Source organism: Ahaetulla prasina, chromosome 3 (assembly GCF_028640845.1).
Source record: "Ahaetulla prasina isolate Xishuangbanna chromosome 3, ASM2864084v1, whole genome shotgun sequence".
Lineage (NCBI taxonomy): Eukaryota > Metazoa > Chordata > Lepidosauria > Squamata > Colubridae > Ahaetulla > Ahaetulla prasina.
In genome coordinates, this window is record NC_080541.1 from 141,757,411 (window position 1) to 141,776,368 (window position 18,958).

The 18,958-nt window shown below is 36.8% G+C and overlaps 1 protein-coding gene across 5 annotated transcripts in view; it reads right to left on the reverse strand.

Moving 5' to 3' along the window:
- Positions 1-18,958, reverse strand: part of LOC131196223 (uncharacterized oxidoreductase ZK1290.5-like) — a 90,474-nt gene that overhangs the window by 12,428 nt on the left and 59,088 nt on the right. For 2 of the 5 annotated variants that reach the window (XM_058178746.1, XM_058178744.1), the window contains 4 exons: positions 18,561-18,652; positions 14,418-14,600; positions 13,159-13,218; positions 4,813-4,915 (listed from right to left, as the gene is read on the reverse strand). In XM_058178746.1, coding sequence (XP_058034729.1) covers positions 4,820-4,915; positions 13,159-13,218; positions 14,418-14,600; positions 18,561-18,652 — 431 coding nt within the window. In that variant the 3' untranslated portion in view covers positions 4,813-4,819. Of the gene's footprint in view, positions 1-1,527; positions 1,805-4,812; positions 4,916-13,158; positions 13,219-14,417; positions 14,601-18,560; positions 18,653-18,958 lie in introns of those variants that run through there. The other 3 variants (XR_009154666.1, XM_058178743.1, XM_058178745.1) reach the window with 2 other exon arrangements.

Here is an 18,958-nt window from a genome sequence, read left to right on the forward strand (position 1 = left end):
AAACATAAAAGCAACAATGTGGAGTAGCTACATCACATCTTAAAATGCAAGAACAGAGATGGGATCTTTAACTGGGTAAATACCTAAATTTTGAAGAATATGCTCATATTCTAAATCCATCAGTGAATATCTTTTGAGATGATAGGGCCAGAGTTCCACAGATCAAGCATGCATTTAGAAGTCTGAATTTATACATACTAGAGTTTGTTGTGCAAAAGTTCAGTGCTACCACAAAATATAGTGGCTATATAAACAGTATCTTCATGGTCACTCTCCAAAGAGAATCAATCAATCAATCTCCATGTCGCATGTTTCTTGGTTCATTTAATTTGTATACTGTTACAATTAAGAGACACTTGGCAGCCCACAATATAGTTCACAAGTTATATAAGGCTCAAAACAGTGGGGTAATATATTCCTTGCTCAATAAACAAACTGCTGGACTATGTGTCAACTAGTTACAAGCTAGTAACTAGTTGAAACTAGTTAGTAGCTAGTAACTAGTTGACACTGTAATTAATGGAGGTTACAAGCTCCATATAAATGACACTATAGTAATCCATTTGATAACAATGAGGATGTAAGTTATGGTTGGGAGCTTCTGTTACTACTCCAGATAGGCAGCAACTGGTGCACCAACTGGAATGGGGCAAAGCCTCTATTTAACCATCAAGTAATAACTTTGAGACAAGAATACTCAAGTCAAAGAGTTGGTTTCTTGGGGCAGTACTATCCCTTTCACTGTCAAAATAGTTGACAGTAGATCCAGTTTGGTGAAACCTGATTGAAAGGAACCCAATAATCCATTTCTTTTAGAACATTCAATTGTTGCCTCTCTTCCAAAAGGAGAAGGCTAGAAACCTGGACCCTAGTTATCAAGTATGGCTAGACCGAAGGGGGAAAAAAACTCTTAAGGAAAGAACATGCCCTAACCCTTTTCAAGATAAATATCTTTCTAATTCAAAATGTAAATCCAGTACAGGAACATACATTGTAAGTAATTTTATTTGTCAACAGCTAATTGCTCTGTAGATCATTTTTGAGTATATAATCCTCACTACTTTAGCCAGTGCCTCAGCCTCCTTTGTAAAAGCTGACCAGCTGCCTATTTTTTTTTTAAAAAAGACACCTCTATTTATTAGCGATGGAGTACCTAGAAAAGCCCCATTCTACAGAGTCACTCTATAAACTATCATCTTTGTTCAGACAGTGAAAAGTAACCTCCTTTTCTGGCTGACTGGTATAAGGTAAGTAATCCAAGAACGTTGGGTTTCTTGGGGGCCAATCCTGACCATAAATTACCACATTTCTTGGTCTGTTTTGCACACTGTTGTATTTAAATGAATGATTTAAATGAGTCCAAGCTAAGCCTGCAATCACATAATGGTTCCGTTTGGCACAGAATAATGAGGGAAATTGGCAACTATGGCTTATTGGTTAAAAAAGCATGGTTAAATATCCTAGCTTAATATTATGCATAAATATAATATGAAGATTAGTTTAAGATACACTGAAAGAGAAAGAAGGGGGGGGGGTAGAAATGAATTTAATCATAACGTTCTCTCTTAAAACATGAATACATATATATCTCAAGAGACAATCTTGAACTTTGTTTGAAATGCTGACAGAACCTTCTGGAAAGTGTAATCAAGAGAAAAAAAGTCTCTGAAGTCTGCAGTAAAAAAGCTTCAGGGACAAACAATACCAACCCACTGCAAGCTGGGTGTTGATAAAAAGCAAGGAACATGTTTTTTTGTGATACGACTAAAACAGCACAGCAGTGGGAAAGCTGCTCCAGGAAGTCCTAAAACAATATAAATCACAGTCAGACTTTCCATACTCTTCTGGACACAGGAACTCCTAAAATATCAAGCCAATGTGACTACTTACCAAATACCAAGTTGATAATCGAATAGAGCTTTCTAAAAGTCAATTGCATTATAAGCCATTATTAAAATACACTTTTAAATAAGGTTCCAAGAGCACGGCTGTATTTGACCCCAAATCCAGATTGAGTAAAAGCTAAACTAGCTTTTAGTGAAACTTGAAACACAGCCCATCACGATGTTGAGAGAAGGTTTTCTCTCAAGATGCCCCCAAGTATGTAGATATGTATGTATTAGACTTCATGCATAACAATGAAGTAAAGTGGTTGTAGACATGGAAGAAAATCTGCTGTTTTCCAAATGTGATGGAAAACTATTCATCTAAGAATTCATGGAGCCCTAGTTCCAATACACCTGGAGGATTTGCTGAAGGCTGAGAAGGTTGAAGTTTTATGACAGAATAAACAAATGTGAATTTCTCTGGAACTATATCTAATAATCTACGGTCTATATATTCAGGTGAAATAGCTGTAACCAATTAGGAAAAAGTCCTGTTAACATAGATATGATACTATTAGCAAGTTATCTGGCGTCTCTAATATTTGCCTGCCAGTTTCAACCCCTCCTTCCTCCTGTTGCACTTTTTCATTCTTCCTGAACACTGTAAGCTTGCATGTAGGTGTTTCATATCGTATAGTGGTACATATCCTTTTTCTTTTTCTTTTAACTCTAAATTCTGAAATTGCAAAAATCACAAGACTTGGATGACAGATAACTGGAGTTTTTTGACAAATGATATTTATGAGGCACCTGCAGAGACTTTTACTGAATCAAAAATGTAAAAAAATATTGGAACAATTGGCACATGTTCTATGCATACTATAGAACTAAGTGTACTTCCTGCTGAATCCTCTTGATTCATAAGACATAAACCATGGAAAAGGATTACTTTGCTCTTCTTTGATAGCCTAGATTCAGTCTATAATGTCGGTGTGTTGTTGAAGGAATAGAAATACCCATTATTGCTGAGGTACTGCAGAAAGAAGTAAAGCAATAAAATGACCTGGCTAAAATGAAATGCAAAGTGATACCCTTGGACTCACAGAGTTTCGACACTAACAGATTCTAGACCAGTGATGGCGAACCTATGGCACACGTGCCACAGGTGGCACATAGAGCCATATCTGTGGGCACGTCAGCGTTGCCCTACTTCAGTCCAGCGCACATGTGCATGCTGGCCAGCTGATTTTCGGGCCTTCCGGGCCCACTGGAAGCCAGGAAACGGGCTGTTTCCAGCCTCTGGAGGTCCTTCAAGGGGTGGGGTGGGAAAGGCTGTTTTCACCCTCCCCAGGCCCCAAGAAAGCCTCTGGAGCCTGGAGAGGGTGAAAAATGGGCCTACTGGGCCAACCGTGCCAAAAGCGAGGGGACACGGGGGGGGGGGTCATGCACGCATGTGCAGGGGGGGGGCACATTGAATTATGGGTGTGGGCACACACACACATGACCCCTCTGCGGTCCCCCCCACTTTTAGCACACGACGGCAAAAAGGTTAGCCATCCCTGTTTCATACCAAGAATCTTCAAGAAGTAATTTCGATTATGATTATTCAGTATAAATCTAAGACTGCTATCTTTCTTGGGACTGGTAAAATATCTTTCAATTTCTAGATAACATTTTCAATTGTCACTTTTTGTAGAGAAGAGAGGGAGTGGGAGAGAGACCTTCTGGCATAATTCTTAAAGTTATGGATGCCCATATACCTTGAATATAGCTTGATCAATAGCACTTAGACTTATATACCGCTACACAATGCTTTATAGCCCTAAGTTTACACATTTGGTGTCTGTGCATGCACAGTGTGTGCCAAAAGCATGCTGCGCACGCATGCCCAGTGTACACCAAATGCGTGCTTCATGCGGAAAAAGAAGGCTTGACAAGGTAAGTAGAACAGCAGGGAGGAACAGCTGTGCCGTGTGATTTAGATTTACTAGAAAGCAGGACTTCCTGCTTTTTAGCAAATATAAACCATGTGGCATAGCTGATTGTTGGAAATACCGGTTTGCCCAAACCGGGTAGCTTTTTTTTTACTACTGGTTTGCCTGAACCGGTAGTTTTTATCACTACCGGTTCACCCAAACCAGTGTGAACTAGTAGCATTTCATCCCTGCCCGTGACCAATCTGGATTGGATCCTGTATTAATTATTTTTAAAAACATTTTTCTCTGTCATTTTCTTTTACCTTTAAGTTCTTCCTTTACTACAAGCATACTTTTCCTGCATGCCATTTTTGTGTTATGAGCCTCTAGTTATGCAATGTTGCTGTTCTTCCAGTTTAATATAAGGTATTTTCAGTGTAGCGATTGGTGAATTTCTCCTTTGACCAGCATTATTTTCCTCCATCTAACTAAGGTTTGGGATATATGTGTGTGGTGTGGGTGTGGGTGTGTATGTGTATATGTACCTATATGTATGTATATGTATATACGTGTGTGTGTGTATATGTATAGCCAAAGCATACATGCATGCATACAACTTTTTTCCTACATCAATGACTGCTGAGGACTAAATACCTAGCTCTCCTGAAGGCTTCCTTTTCTACAGTGAACAGATTGATAAGATGGCAAATCTCCAAAGAAACCAAAGAAATAAATCAAAACACAGCATGAAAAAAGAAAATCAGTGAACCTAAGAATTCAGTAGCTATAAAGCAGTTATAAACACGCACTGTATGCTCCCTATGAAATTTAGAGCACGATTGTAAGTGAAATGGGGAAATTATGCTTCTATAGCAGGGACGTGCTTCAAACCTCCCCCCCCCCAAAAAAAAAATATGTATAAGCTTGTAGACAAAGCTAGTATAGGTGGAACAAAAATGATGGGCTGATCACAGAAGTTCTATGTTCTCTGTAATTTGAGCAGGAACTACAAAGGGTGAAAGACCTAATAAATAACTTGCCCAGTACTTGCAATAAGAAATCACACAAACCTTGCACTTAAACAACTGAGGTTGGATCCCAGGAAACATGTCTCCCATCATGCATTCCATTTAGTACTGCAACATCATCAAAGTCTAGTGAAAAATCAAAGACCTAAGGAGAATGCATAGAAATTAATGGAGTGTATACATAGGCAACACTAAGCATGTCTGTTACTTCATGCTATCCAGCATGCCTAATTGTTGTTTCGATGCAAGACTTTCACTCTAAAGCCAGAGCAGCCAAGGAGTTGGAAAAGCATTCCTTAATTTGTCCAATCAATCCCTTTAAAATGTGACTACAACACCAAACAAATCCAGATAGCAGCATGGCTAAGTTTGCCGGCAGTACTACTCCAACACAGATACAAGAAACCAAGTTAGGGAAGACCGTTTAGAGTGACCAGTCTTTATTTAATTGGAAAAAAAATGACTTTAATTACATAATGTGACAGGTTTGTTTCCTTGATTACTAAGATGGTTTGTTTATGCTGGCACAGGAGAATATGTTTGCTACTATATTTTTCTTTAAACCCACAAACTGATTATGGCTTAATTTGTGAGGAAGAAGATTAATGTCCCTATGGTTTTCCCCAAGTAGGCATAATTTCAAAAGTTCAAAACCCTAACTCCATGATCTATGTTGCTGGATATCTTCTGCCCTCCTGTCCTGCAGTTTTCTGCAAATCTTCATTAATCATGTCAAAAGAATGTGGACAAAAACAAAGAATGAAGTTGAGAACAAAAGAAAAACGCAATCAGTAACTGTTCCTTTGAGGCCTCTTTCCTAAGAAAATTGGTGAGTTAACTGAGAGAGATTGCTGATAATGACTAGAGATTCTGGGCCAGAGGGGTTTCCCTGGCTGGGAATTTTTGTTTTGTTTTAAAGAAACCTTTCTCTTTTCTCTTGGCCAGACAAATAGTTATCCCTTCTCGTAACACAGATTCTGAGCTGCGTAGGCTTAGCTCCTGGAACACAGTAGTTGGCACGTAGCTCTGCTAGTTCTTTTTCCTGGGAGGATACTTAGACCAAGATGCAGACGCTAAGGAGGTCTCTTCCCTAGAGTTCACCAAGTTTAAGGACAGGCATGGAAGAGGGAAATGTAGAAAACGAGTAGATGTCACAGAATCAAAGGCCATTTCCTTGTCTGCCTCCCCCCCCCCCCACTTTCCTTGCCTGCTCCCTAAGGAGCTGGGGAGTTCCTGTAAATTGTAGGCCTAGATGAAGGCAGAGCCAGCAACGTCAGATACAGTTTCTGCATTACACATATATGCGTTCTTGAAAAGTCCCTCTAATCCTTTTATGGTCTTAGCAACAATGCATCATTCTCATTCAAGACCACCTCTGGGTCAATTTAGCATAATTCAACAATACAAAGACCCCCTCCCCCCAGCCTAAGCTGATTTGGTTGGAAAATAATCAACTAGAGTGGTTTTGATTTTTAACTGGCAAGGGACGGTTTTAACATAAAACTTGGCTTTTCCACCTATTTGTGCCAAAACTGATTTGGGAGCTCACTGAAGGGGATGATCATCACCGTATCTTCCAGCAATGAGTTTCAGAAATAATTGATATCCAGAGGAGATTAGAACGTATGGAAAGAAGCTACTGTATTATTAGCTAGGTTTGCTGGCTGAAATGGCAATTTTGAAGTAGGTAGGAGGTGTAGGGACGTCACTAGTGATGCAATGTGAAGCTGGGAGTCATGTGCTATAGGAAACTGCAACAATGCTTGGCTAAAAATTAAGTTGAAAATGGAGGATTTCTATCTGCCTTCTTTTGGTGAGGGACCTGTAGCAGTTCAGGAGTATATGGCTGTCACGGCAACCAAATACCTGTCCCATATTCCTTAGGACTCTTTTCATCAGTTAGCAGGGCAACTTTTCAATATAATACCTTTTTTTTAAACTGATCAGTTGTCCGAGTATATCAAAAAAGCTATAAAAACAATACAGAAACAATGAAATAATTTCATAATAAATTGTCATCCCTGAATTCCTTGCTTGATTTCCTTTTTTAAAAACCAATATGACAGAAGAGTTCGCCATATATCGAATGCAACTTGAGCATTTATATAAAAAGAGTTATGATACTTGCATTCTCTTGTCATACTTCCTTTGCCTCCAAAATGAACTTACTTAAAAACACTTCCTTTGTATACTAGAAGATCTTAAAATCTCTGCACTGTTTTCAGTGACTTGTCATTTACATAACCCACTCTTCAATATTTACTTCCAGATCATTTATGACTAATTCAACTTTAATTGATTCCCGTATTAATCTAGGAAACCTACATCTTATTTAATGGTAAAAACTCCTCATATATTCCTAACACTACTGAATCTTCAGAAATCCTTCATGATTCAAGAGGCACAGTAGAAATTTCTTTTTCTACATTGATTCTGATGCAATTTAGCTGCTACAGAATTAAGCTAACAACTTTGTGATCAGTTGTTATATTAGCAACCATCTTGAGAAAGTGCTCATTTTGATGCCAGTTTCTACATTTTAGTTAGATCAAATATGCATTAAACTATGTTTAATATTTTTTTTAATGTATGGAAATAGGCTATCTAATCCTCCCTAATTTGAAATACGCCATCAGTTTTAAAACCATGTCATGATTCTTTGCATTTTTATGGAAACAGAAACTGATCCCCAATGTACAGTCAATCAGACCAGGAGTCTCCAACCTTGGCAACTTTAAGACTTGTGGACTTCAACTCCCAGAGTTCCTCAGCCAGCTTTGCTGGCTGAGGAACTCTGGGAGTTGAAGTCCACAAGTCTTAAAGTTGCCAAGGTTGGAGACCCCTGAATCAGACTATCCAGATTGGGATTACAACTTTATGTTCTTTAAGATGCCTTGCCTAAAAGAATGGGTCCTGGGTAAACCTTTTCCACAGTACAGGTAGTACTCAACTTACAACCTCAGTTAGGACTGGAATCTCAGGCATTCAGTGAAGCAGTTTTTATGCGAGACATCACATGACTGTCCACATGAGCCCTTTGCTCAACAACCGCAATCCTGATACTCTAGGTTCCAGTTAAGTGATCTTGCAAATCATTAAGCAAACTGTGTCCCACATAAGGAGAGTGGAGTGCCTCGCGGGATCGGGGAAACCCTGGAAGGCTCTGCTCAAGAGCTGAAAATCCTCCCTGCTGGAAATCCAAGCAGGATTTTCAGCCCTTCAGCAAAGAGACACTCACATGTGGCTGCGCCAGTGCTACATGCCTTGAGGCACCCCATGCTTCTTATCTTACCACAACTGCCTCTCCACTCTTTCCTTGGATTTTGGGTCCTTCTCATCTCTATGGACTGGCTGAAAGAGCTGCTTGCGAAAGAATTTCAGCTCCCCTCTGTGCACGGAAGGAAAAGTTTTGTGAGATGCAGGAACCAAGCTCAGGATTTGAGCTCCCATTTCTGCACCCTACCAAAGGAATTCAGTTCCCCTCCATGCCTAGAGTTCAGTTCACCTCAGCAAGCAGCTCTTTCAACCAGCCCACAGAGACAAGAAGGAGTTCTGCTGGTTTCCCCATTGACTTTCTGGGAAAACTGGCACAGAATATTGCAAATGGCAATCACATGATCGTAGGGCATTTGGCAACCAGTCATAACAAGTTGCCCAGACCGCAATCACGTGACTGTGGGAATGGCAGTGCAATGGTTTGTGATGGCCATAACAAGCATCCAGATCACAATCACATGACTATGGGAGTGGCAGTGCAATGGTTTGTGATGGCCAGAAGTGCTTTATGGCCAGTAAAGCAACATTTCCGAGGCCGTTGCAATTCCAGATCGTAGTTAAATGAATGCTCATACGATGAGGATTACCTTTGAATGAATTCTTTGTTTTCCTGTGGTTTTCCTCTCCTTTCTGCTCTACTTCTAAATCTGGAGACATATAGTAAACTACCACAAAACCTTCTCCCTTTGAATTACAATCCCCCAGCAACACTATGTGGAGAATGATGACAATTGCACTGAGGTGCATAATTGGGGAAAGACTGTAATAAAACAAATTCTTCCTCAAGGGAGTGTCTTGCTTTTGTGTTATGTAAAAAAACACACATTGGTTCAATCCAGTAGTCTTTGCTATATTGAAAATTGGCATTCATTTGCCAATGTTGATGCCTCTGTCTATTTTCATCACTTATCCAGTGATAATTCAAATTATTGTTATCTTATTTTTAACTTTTCTATTAAATGTGTACCTTGTCAAAATTACACAGGTGGCCTTATTGACCATGCAAATAACATCCATGGCACAATAAAAGTAATAAAAACCTAGAAACCTTTTAAAAATCCAAAAATTAAATGCCTCCCAAAAGAATTCTATTTTCATCAGCTTTTAGAAGATGCCAAGGTCAGAGTTAGCATGAGTACTAATAGGAGACTAGTCCAAAAAGCAACTGCAGCCTCTTCACATTTTAGCTTCCCATTGCTCCTTAAAATGGGGTGTCACCATCTGAATCTCCCAGCAAACCCAAATTGCTCAGTTTAATTTTTGAAGGCATTGTTCTTGCTATTGCTATTCTTCCAATACATGGATTTTTACTAGGAAATGGATATGAAGCATCTCATAATATTAACATTTCTAACGGTATATTTATACCCTACCGGATGTTGCTCATTACCTCATGTATTCTTTGTCCAACCATTTCCCTACCTGTAGTGTCCTTATTTGCTTTCTCTAGAACTCTGTTATTTTGGCTTTAAATAATCTTGAATAATCTTTATCCTTCTGATTTTTCCTTTTAACTTGTTTTTAACACCCTTTCATTTGGGAAGAATGTTTTCTCCTTTAGAAGTTCAATGAAGCTTTTAGACTTTCTGGGCAGCTATCCACTTACACAATTATTGAATGTAATAGGACTGTAGCCAGTGTTCCTGTGTAGCTGAACAAAGATTGGTCAGTCTTGTGACTATTTAAAAGTGAAGTCATTTATTACACATAGAAATGCTGTTCATGTTTGGGGAAATCTGCTTAAGCTATGGAACTATGTATTACCCCTTATATTTGCCCGTTTCCTCTCAAAATATGGTCTGAGGTATTATCTTCTGGAGAATTCCTGGGACATGGTTTATGAGTACATGAAAGTACAGAAGTGAAAGCAGAATTGCCTCCTTTTAGAAGCTGCTTCTTTTAGAACCAACAACATGTATTTCTCCAGAAACTGTGTGGATGCTAAAGTTACTGATGTTTAACTAATGTTTGATTGTTTTGCACATTTCTTGCTCCATCTCAGAATTATGGGTTTGGATGGGTAGAGATCAGTGGTGGGTTTCAAAAATTTTTACTACCGGTTCTGTGGGTGTGGCTTGGTGGATGTGGCTTGGTGGGCATGGCAGGGGAAGGAACCTGTAAAATCTCCATTCCCTCCCCAATCCAGGGGAAGGATATGGCAAAATCCCCATTTCCTCCCAATCAGCTGGGACTTATTTATTTATTTATTTATTTTTTATTTATTTAATTTTGTCATAACAATATAGACAAGCATCACACAAAAAGATTATATAATATGTAAACATATATATGATGAGAAACAAGGAAGTATAAGCACATATATATATACATATATATATAGGGAAAGAAACAATAGGACAGGAACGGTAGGCACATTTGTGCTCTTATGCATGTCCCTTAAAGTCCTCTTAGGAATGGGGTGAGGTCAACAGTGGATAGATTTTGGTTAAAGCTTTTGGGGTTATGAGAAGAGACCACGGAGTCGGGTAATGCATTCCAAGCACAGACAATTCTGTTACAGAAATCATATTTTCTGCAATCCAAATTGGAGCAGTTGACATTAAGTTTAAATCTATTGGTAGCTCTTGTATTATTGCAGTTGAAACTGAAGTAGTCATTAACAGGAAGGACATTACAACGGATGATTCTATGAGCTAAACCCAGGTCCTGTCGAAGGCGATGGAGTTCCAAGTTTTCGAAACCCAGGATTTCAAGTCTGGTAGGATAAGGTATTTTGTTGGTTACAGAGGAGTGGAGAACTCTTCTTGTAAAATACCTCTGGACACGCTCAACTGTACTGATGTCAAAAATGTGGTATGGGTTCCAGACAGGTGAGCTGTAATCAAGAATTGGCCTAGCAAATGATTTATATGCTCTGGTCAGTAGTGTGGTGTTTTTAGAAAAGAAGCTACATAAGATTAGGTTAACAGCTCTTAGAGCCTTTTTTGCTATGTAGTTGCAGTGGGCTTTGGCACTTAGATCATTAGATATGAAAACTCCAAGGTCTTTGACAGGGTGGGGGTCATCTGTAAGATAATGTCCATCAAGCATGTACTTAGTGTTTGGGTTCTTTTTTCCAATATGTAAGACTGAGCATTTGCTGGTTGAGATTTGTAGTTGCCAAATTTTAGACCAAGTGGTTAGATGATCAAGGTCTTTTTGAATGGTAAATATACTGTCAGTGGTGTTAAACAGTTTGACATCGTCAGCAAAGAGAACACACTGATCTGGGAGGCAGATAATAGATGGGGGCAGGGCCTGTCAGAATTTTTACTATCGGTTCTCCGAACTACTCAAAATTTCCACTACCAGTTCTCCAGAATTGGTCAGAACCTGCTGAAACCCACCTCTGGTTTGGATAGATTTCAAATTAATGTATGGTAGGATTCTCATTAGTTCTTATTTTTTCATCAGACTACTGATCTAATCTTTGGATTTATTGGAGTCACGTTTTCTTTTAATAAGAATACTCCAACTGTCTATCGGGATTTGAAGTTTTTGGAATTAGATAATAAACAAAATTTGTAACTGCAGAGAACTTCGTCAAATATACTTTTTGGTGTAATTTTGCCAACACACTTCATTAAAAAAAAGCCACTGTAGTTATTTGATCCTCCCTGCCTTTTTTTTTAACCATTTGGCCAAACAAATCCTTTTTTCTGACATTACTACTCATTGATGCATTGACTCCCTAGCTAGTCTTATGTATGAAAGACTTTTTGAAAATACTATCTTAAATATTCTAAACATTAGCTTCTTGTCTAGCTAACTGTATTTGACTTCCAAGATTTCTAATCCAAATTCTGTTGGAAATCATAGTCACTTATTTTTCATCAATTATACCTATGATGTCCACAAATGAAGAAACCCTTCCCAGAAACTTCTAACTATCACTTCATGGATAGATCTTTATTCTAGTCCTTTCAGCTGGTATTAATCTATCCATTCTTCTCACAGATAGACCTTGGTAAGATATTACTTTTCATAAACTCACAAAGACATTAACTTCAACAATGACCTAACTTTGGGTTAATATTTTTAAGTTATTTTTTTTTAATAATGAAATGCAAACAAAATGAATACAGTAATTATAAAATTTAAAATAGATTACATATATTGCAGTTATTATAATAAACTAAAAGCAACACAAAAGGAAAAAAGAATTTTTAAAATACATATAATAGTCATTTAGTATCAACATGGGATTAATTCAGCCTTTAAGCTTGTCATTAAATCTAATTAATGTAAAATATATTGCTTTATCTTTTATTTTTAAAAAATAGAAGAGTTCTCAAAAACAGATCACAGAGTATATCCTCAATTTACTCCCTAATATTGGAAGGACATTTTTTTCCATTGATATAAGAAGCTTTTTCTTTGCCAAGAAAAGAAAAAAAAACTTTGCCAAGAGCCAGAGCATTTCATAAAATACAATTTTTATGTATTAGAAATTAATCATATTTATGTCTTTAATTATTACATTTCTTTTCAAAATTATACTTTGTATCCTATGCTCTGAAACTAAAATGACATTGTAGCTAGACAAGACTAACTCATGGTAATGTTGATTAAAGTTACTTGTGAGCATTTAATTTCTTTTGCAGTTTGTTCTCTCAGCAATTCAAACTAAGTGTTCCTGTTCCACCCAGAAATAACTAAATCTTTTTACACTTTTTATTTAAAAGCTTCTCACTAGCAGTTTTAAATTTCTTTTATTTGGGGTTTACCGTAATTGTTCAGGAGTATTTTAAAAAGTCACTTAATCTCTTTAAGGTTCAAACCTTAACACTGCATTCTTTTTGCAGAGGTGCCTAACTCACATAGTTTTAATCCACTTCTTTAAGGCTTTGCTATTATGCTATCACTTTTCATAGTTCCAACCATGCAGCTACTTATTCTAATTAAATGATTTCTTACTACATATGCCAAACATTTTTAGATCTTTCACATTATCTCGTAAGGTAATTTAATTTGGATTAATTTGGCTAAATTTAGGTTTACAGAAATAGTGTAATTCAAAATTATGTAAGCAAAAAAGAAAAAAAAATAGTCCTACATGTTAAATATTTGATGCTAAGTAAGTACGCTTGGCAGAAGGGGATCTGGTCTTACCTGACAGTTTTCTTGTACTCTCTCTGGTTTTGTAGATTTTGGAATGGTGACTATGCCATTCTGGAAGAAAAAATAAAATCATTGATGGAAGCATAGATCTAATGTTTTTTTAAAAAGAAAAGAAATAATTTAGGAGTTCACACTAGTGCAATTTGTCAATAAACCATATCCGTATGACGGGTTACATGCATGTTTAGCCACAAAACATGTCTTTCTTTGACAGGTTACTTTTTTATGTACAGGCCCATATTTTATAGAAAATGTTCTGTCATTTGAGTTCCCATCTGCAATTTCAACAAATAGAGCCAAATAATTAAACTTATTACCTTACAGATAGTAACTTTGGTGTGTATGAGGTACCAAAACTTAATGCTGTCAATTATTTTAGATGGATAGATACCTTCAAGAAATACTAGTGCTTTGACTGTTGAGGTATCTATTGTAAGGCATACAGGACCTTATGGATTTATCTTTGACTGTGGTAGATCATAGCTAAGACAGTATTACCACCTTGTTTATTTGCAATTAATTCAACTTCATGTGTGAGAAAGCAAGAATGAGAAAGTGTGCATGTGCGAGTGTGAGTATGTTCAAAACTATATATTCTTCTGGCCCTGTAGTATGCCAAGATTTTCATGGTTGATTAATAATTCTTCCTCAGCTTTCTTAAGTCCTATCTCCACCCGAGACATTTTATGACTTCTTGATTATTTAAATACATGGGAAGGAAGCCCCAATGAAGTTTCACCAATCTCAGTTACTTTCTCCTAAGACTAATTCAGGTAACACATTTATTTCTAGAAGCTATTGCATCTAGATTTACAACATATAAATACCATATTTCTCTGAAAATGTATACACTACTACAGATACATCTTTCAGTCAGAACATATTACAACCATCTCTGTTCTGATTCACAACAGCCTCAAAAGTAGCAAGTTTAAAATAAGGCCACATCCCAGACTACAATGATTACTCAGTGAAATGCAGAACGGAAGTTGAAAAACTCCAGACCTACTCCTGATAATTATTTATTACCACAGAACTGAGACCAAATTATTTTTGAACAGTTTCGTATATTGCTCTACTTTCAGTTACTGCTTAAACAGAAATCAGCTATTCAATGGACATTCGAAAACGAAGAGACAAGCATGCACTTTTCTCATTATTGCGTGGGAAGTTTTATGTAGCTAGACAGGAAATTTGTCTGTTACATTTTACAAATTGTTGCTTAATGGAGCTGAAAGTTCAGGACTTACCTGGATGCTCCAACGAATACAGATTTGTGCAGCAGTTCTGCCATATTTCTTTGCAAGCTGGACAATGTTGGGATGATTAAGAGCTTCACCTTTAGCTAGTGGACAGTAACCTTCAAAAACAATATTCCTCCTTTGGCAATACTCCACTAGCTCTTGAGGCCTTTGGAAAGGATGATATTCTACCTTTTATAAAAAGAAGAAGAAAATTTACTTCAACGTTCTTGTCAGTTTATAACCTATTACAATATAAAGGTCAAGCTACTGAATGTTGCTGCACTTTTGGCATAACTCTATCATGACAACATTTTATTAACTTTTTTTCTTTCCAAAGCCAAGGAAAATTCCCTTGGGAGGAAACATGAAATTCTGAGGAAAAAAATGGGACACCGGTTACTGGCATCCTCAGAATGTATAAAAGAAACTGTTAGTTCATAAACTCTGTACAGTAATCTACGTCACTGCTTCCTGGATAAATCAGAATTCTAGACAACAATCATAGACAATAACTGCATTAATTATATTGCCTCCTCTTCTAAGATAGGATTCATGTATTTATTTTCACAGACTGGAGCCTAAGTCTTGCTCTCCAGAAAAAACAATATGGCGATAATGGAAAGAAATCATAAGATATTCTCCTTCCTCTAATTTTCTGCAATTTCCCCATTTTTCTAAACCTACATGGAATGTGCAAACACAAGGATGCTCACCAATGTTTCCATTAGAATCCTCCATTAGATTATGTTTTACATTATTCAGCCAAGGATTATAGGTGGAACAATAAATCCCTAGAGGCTAGTATAATAGAATAAAGTAATAGCTGGCTTAAGTAATAGCCAGCTTAGGAAAACAAAAGCATTTTCGGAATCTTCATTCTGTATGGCTAAGATAGCCTTTAAATGCTAAGATTGCAAAAAAAAAAAGATAGCTATTAATTAGAATTTGTATTTATCCTTTCCCCCCCTTTTTTTTCTTTCCAACCAGTCAAGTCTCTATCAATCAGCATGGTACCACTACAAAAACTTCAGTTAAATTGGATAGTGGATACTGGATAGTGAAGCCAGCAAACAAAAGATAGCTTGAAAATTATTCAGATCTGTTTGATGGTTATGGAGGTAAAATATTTTTGGTATATATCTATGGAATGCTGTTGGCAGCTACTACCTTTTAAGCCCCAGTCCCAGTCATGTAACAGAGTAGACAATACATAGCTCATTCTGTACCTGCCAGCGGTAAGTATGTAGTCTCGCAGATACAACATGAGAAAGCAGAAACGCATGACACTCATAAATGCAACGTCTCTTTTTTATCAGAAGAAAATGCAGACACCTTCTATGGCCTCTGCTGGCAAAGGGATTGGAAATAATGCCAGAAGCCATTTTTCCTAGATTTTGTTTGTCTTCTCATTTTTCATTGCAATATACATACCTCAGTTATTCAAGATCTTCAGATTTCACTAGGATTCAGGTTCCTGGCTAGCTTCTTAATTACATTAAGAATACATTAAATACATATTTAATAAATGAGACTTCTTGGCATGTTTAGTATTAGGACAAAATAAAAAAATAAAATGCTGGTATTTTGCAAAGATATACCAGATGTTTGATGGGATGGAAATGAAAATAAAAATATTTTATTTAAAAATAGTTGACATTTCAAAGATAGTCAAATTCTGGGAGATTCTGAAATCTCATGAGGAGGATATTCTCAGTTGTTATGAAACCTGAACCTTCTTTTTTTAAAAAAATATTAATTTTTATTGAACTTGGTGATAATACATACAATTACCAACACCTGGCTATGGGACACTCCACAAAAGTTTATGGCTATCAAGTAGTGATCCACATAACCAAAAAAGTTGGAAAACATTGATTTAAAATATATGTCTATGATGAAATCTTCTCAGTGAAGGTATATGAATTGTGAGCGCTTTTCTTTTTTAGCACAGAGTTTAATCCTGTGTAGATAGTAGTCAGGTAGTAAGAGAAATATGACACATTTTGTGGGCAGTATTGGAATGGAGAAATGTTGAAGAAATATCATATCATAGGCCAAGAAAAAGTGAGCATTTTTTAATAACAAATTTAATATACAACTTGACTTTTTGGGACAAGTCATACTATATTTGTGTTTTTCCGTATAATTTCTTAGTAGTTTAAGGGCTCACTGAAAAGCTTCTTGATTCTTAAAATCGTATTCAACCTGGAAAGTGATCCAAGGAAAATATGAGCTCAGTTGATAGAAAACCAGAGAAATGGACAAGATAAACATGAATAAATACACGATGAACATGAATTTACTGATAAAGTGCCCAAAGGAATAATTGTGGTAAAACCTGCAAACATGTGAATTATCCTGGTGTTACCTCTCCCTGTAATTTTAACACAGAAGATTGAAAAAACAATCCCTGTACAGAAAGAGCTATTTCCCCAACACATGCAAAAGACAGTAGAAATTCTGTGACAAAGCAAGTTCATAGAGAGCAGTCCCAAACTGCCATCGAAGTTCTTCCATTGACCTAAATATCTATGTATTTTTCTGATGAAGCAGCAGCCACAGCAGCATTAGTATTACAGTTTGGCACAAATGACATCAGCACGAGGAATATGGAAATTTTCATCCACCCCGAGTAGAATGAAAGGCTGTTTCCTGTTTCTCATCTTTAGGACATGTTGTCTATTCAGGCAACAATAGCCAGAAACAATAGGCTGGCATATGCTCAACAGTGGCTCTGAGAAACGCAGGCACTCCAGAGCTAGGCTTGGTCAGCCTCAACCTACTGTGATCAAAAATGTCTGCTTGGATGGGAATCAAAGTTCAAGCAGCAGACACATCCATTTCTTCAACCTTTGAAGTTTCTTGACCTCTCTGTGGCCTTCCCCACCATAAGCTTACAGTTGCAGAGACACCGTACAGAAACAGTCATTTGCTCATCTTCTTCCATCCAAAAATAGAATAGAGACCATTTCCAGTAGTTTCATGGAGTGTTTTGAGAAAGAGGGAAGAGGCGGAACATCTGGGTGTACCTTTCCATTTCATAGAATCCCTGAACACTAGAAAGGGATCACTGGAGATTTATGGGACAGAAAATCAGTGGGAAAGGTCAATCCAAATACTACCTGCCTATTGGAAGATCTTACCTCTAAGGAAAAATCAAACAGTTTGCACACTGTGGTAGTTTATAAAGTTACTTGAATTATTAAAAAAGGAGATTAAGCTATTTTCTCCTATTTTCTTACTTTTATCATTTTTCATGGAAGTTCTTGAGTATCAGATTATTCTGAATGTGAGTTTTTTCCCCTTATGACTAACTAATGAAATGAGAAAGATTTTGCAATAATTTTCCATTTAGGCTCATCCAATAAAACAAATCAAATGACTTTATTGCAATCATTAACCAGTAGAGAGAAAGAACCAAAGAAGAAAAAATAGTTTTCAAATATCCAGAGCATCCAAATGTAAATAAAAGGAACGATGCATAAAAAATATGCTAAAAGGCTTCATTCTTATTAGTTAAAGCTAACCTAAAATATAGACTTATAAACCCCCTGGCAAAATCATCTAATAAAACACACAGAAAAATCAGATGTATTTAAAAAATATCACTTTAGCCGTCAATCCAAATATGAGAGGATAGGATTCTGTTCTGCATCCTCATTTCAGAGACTCATTAATATACCAATAGAAGAGAATATTTATAGTTCAGGGGTGAACAGTGGTGTACTTGGTGCTTTCTGAGTTTGTTTACTTGCAGACATTTTATTACCCAAATAGATAACATCATCAATGCTACAAGGGAGTGGGTTTTGCTCTCTGTTTATATAAAAATTTATTTTATTTATTTTATTTATTTTATTGATGGTTTCCTGATTAGGCTACTGTTTATAGTTTGATTGTTTATCTGATTTAGTAGGTCCTTGGTTGGGGTACTGTTTACTGCTTGTTGGTCTGGTATTAATATTGGTGTTAAACTCTGCTTATCTGGGGTTTGATTGCTGGTGAGGAGTTTTTTTGGTCTTTTTGTTTCCATTTTAGCTTTTAATTATCTCTTTTGAATGGAGTGTGAATGTTGTTATGAATCTCTATTTCATTAAGTCATTCATTTGCTGGTCAAAGCTACATAAGCACTATGTATAACATACTCACCTGATTTACATGTGGAGTTATCTGACAGTCCTCCCTCAGCTGCTCCAAGTGTTCAATTAAAAAGTTGCTAACTCCAATTGACTTGCATATACCTTAATGAAAACAGAAAAGGAACTATGCATGTGTAGCAATTTGCTGTGGCTTTCCAAAACAAAACAAAACAAACAGCCATTTATCCTTTTGATGAAGGAATGTTGAACTTAAAGACAGATGTTCCAACTTGACCACTTTTCTTCAAATGACCAAAGCCAATGTTACATTTTAAAATTGGAAACGAAAATGCGTAAGGCAATGGCGAATAGCAGAGATGAGCTTAAATATTTGAAATCCAAATCTTTCCCTTGACATTAAATTGCAGACTCCAGACATAATTGCTGAAAATACAGTGATTCTACATT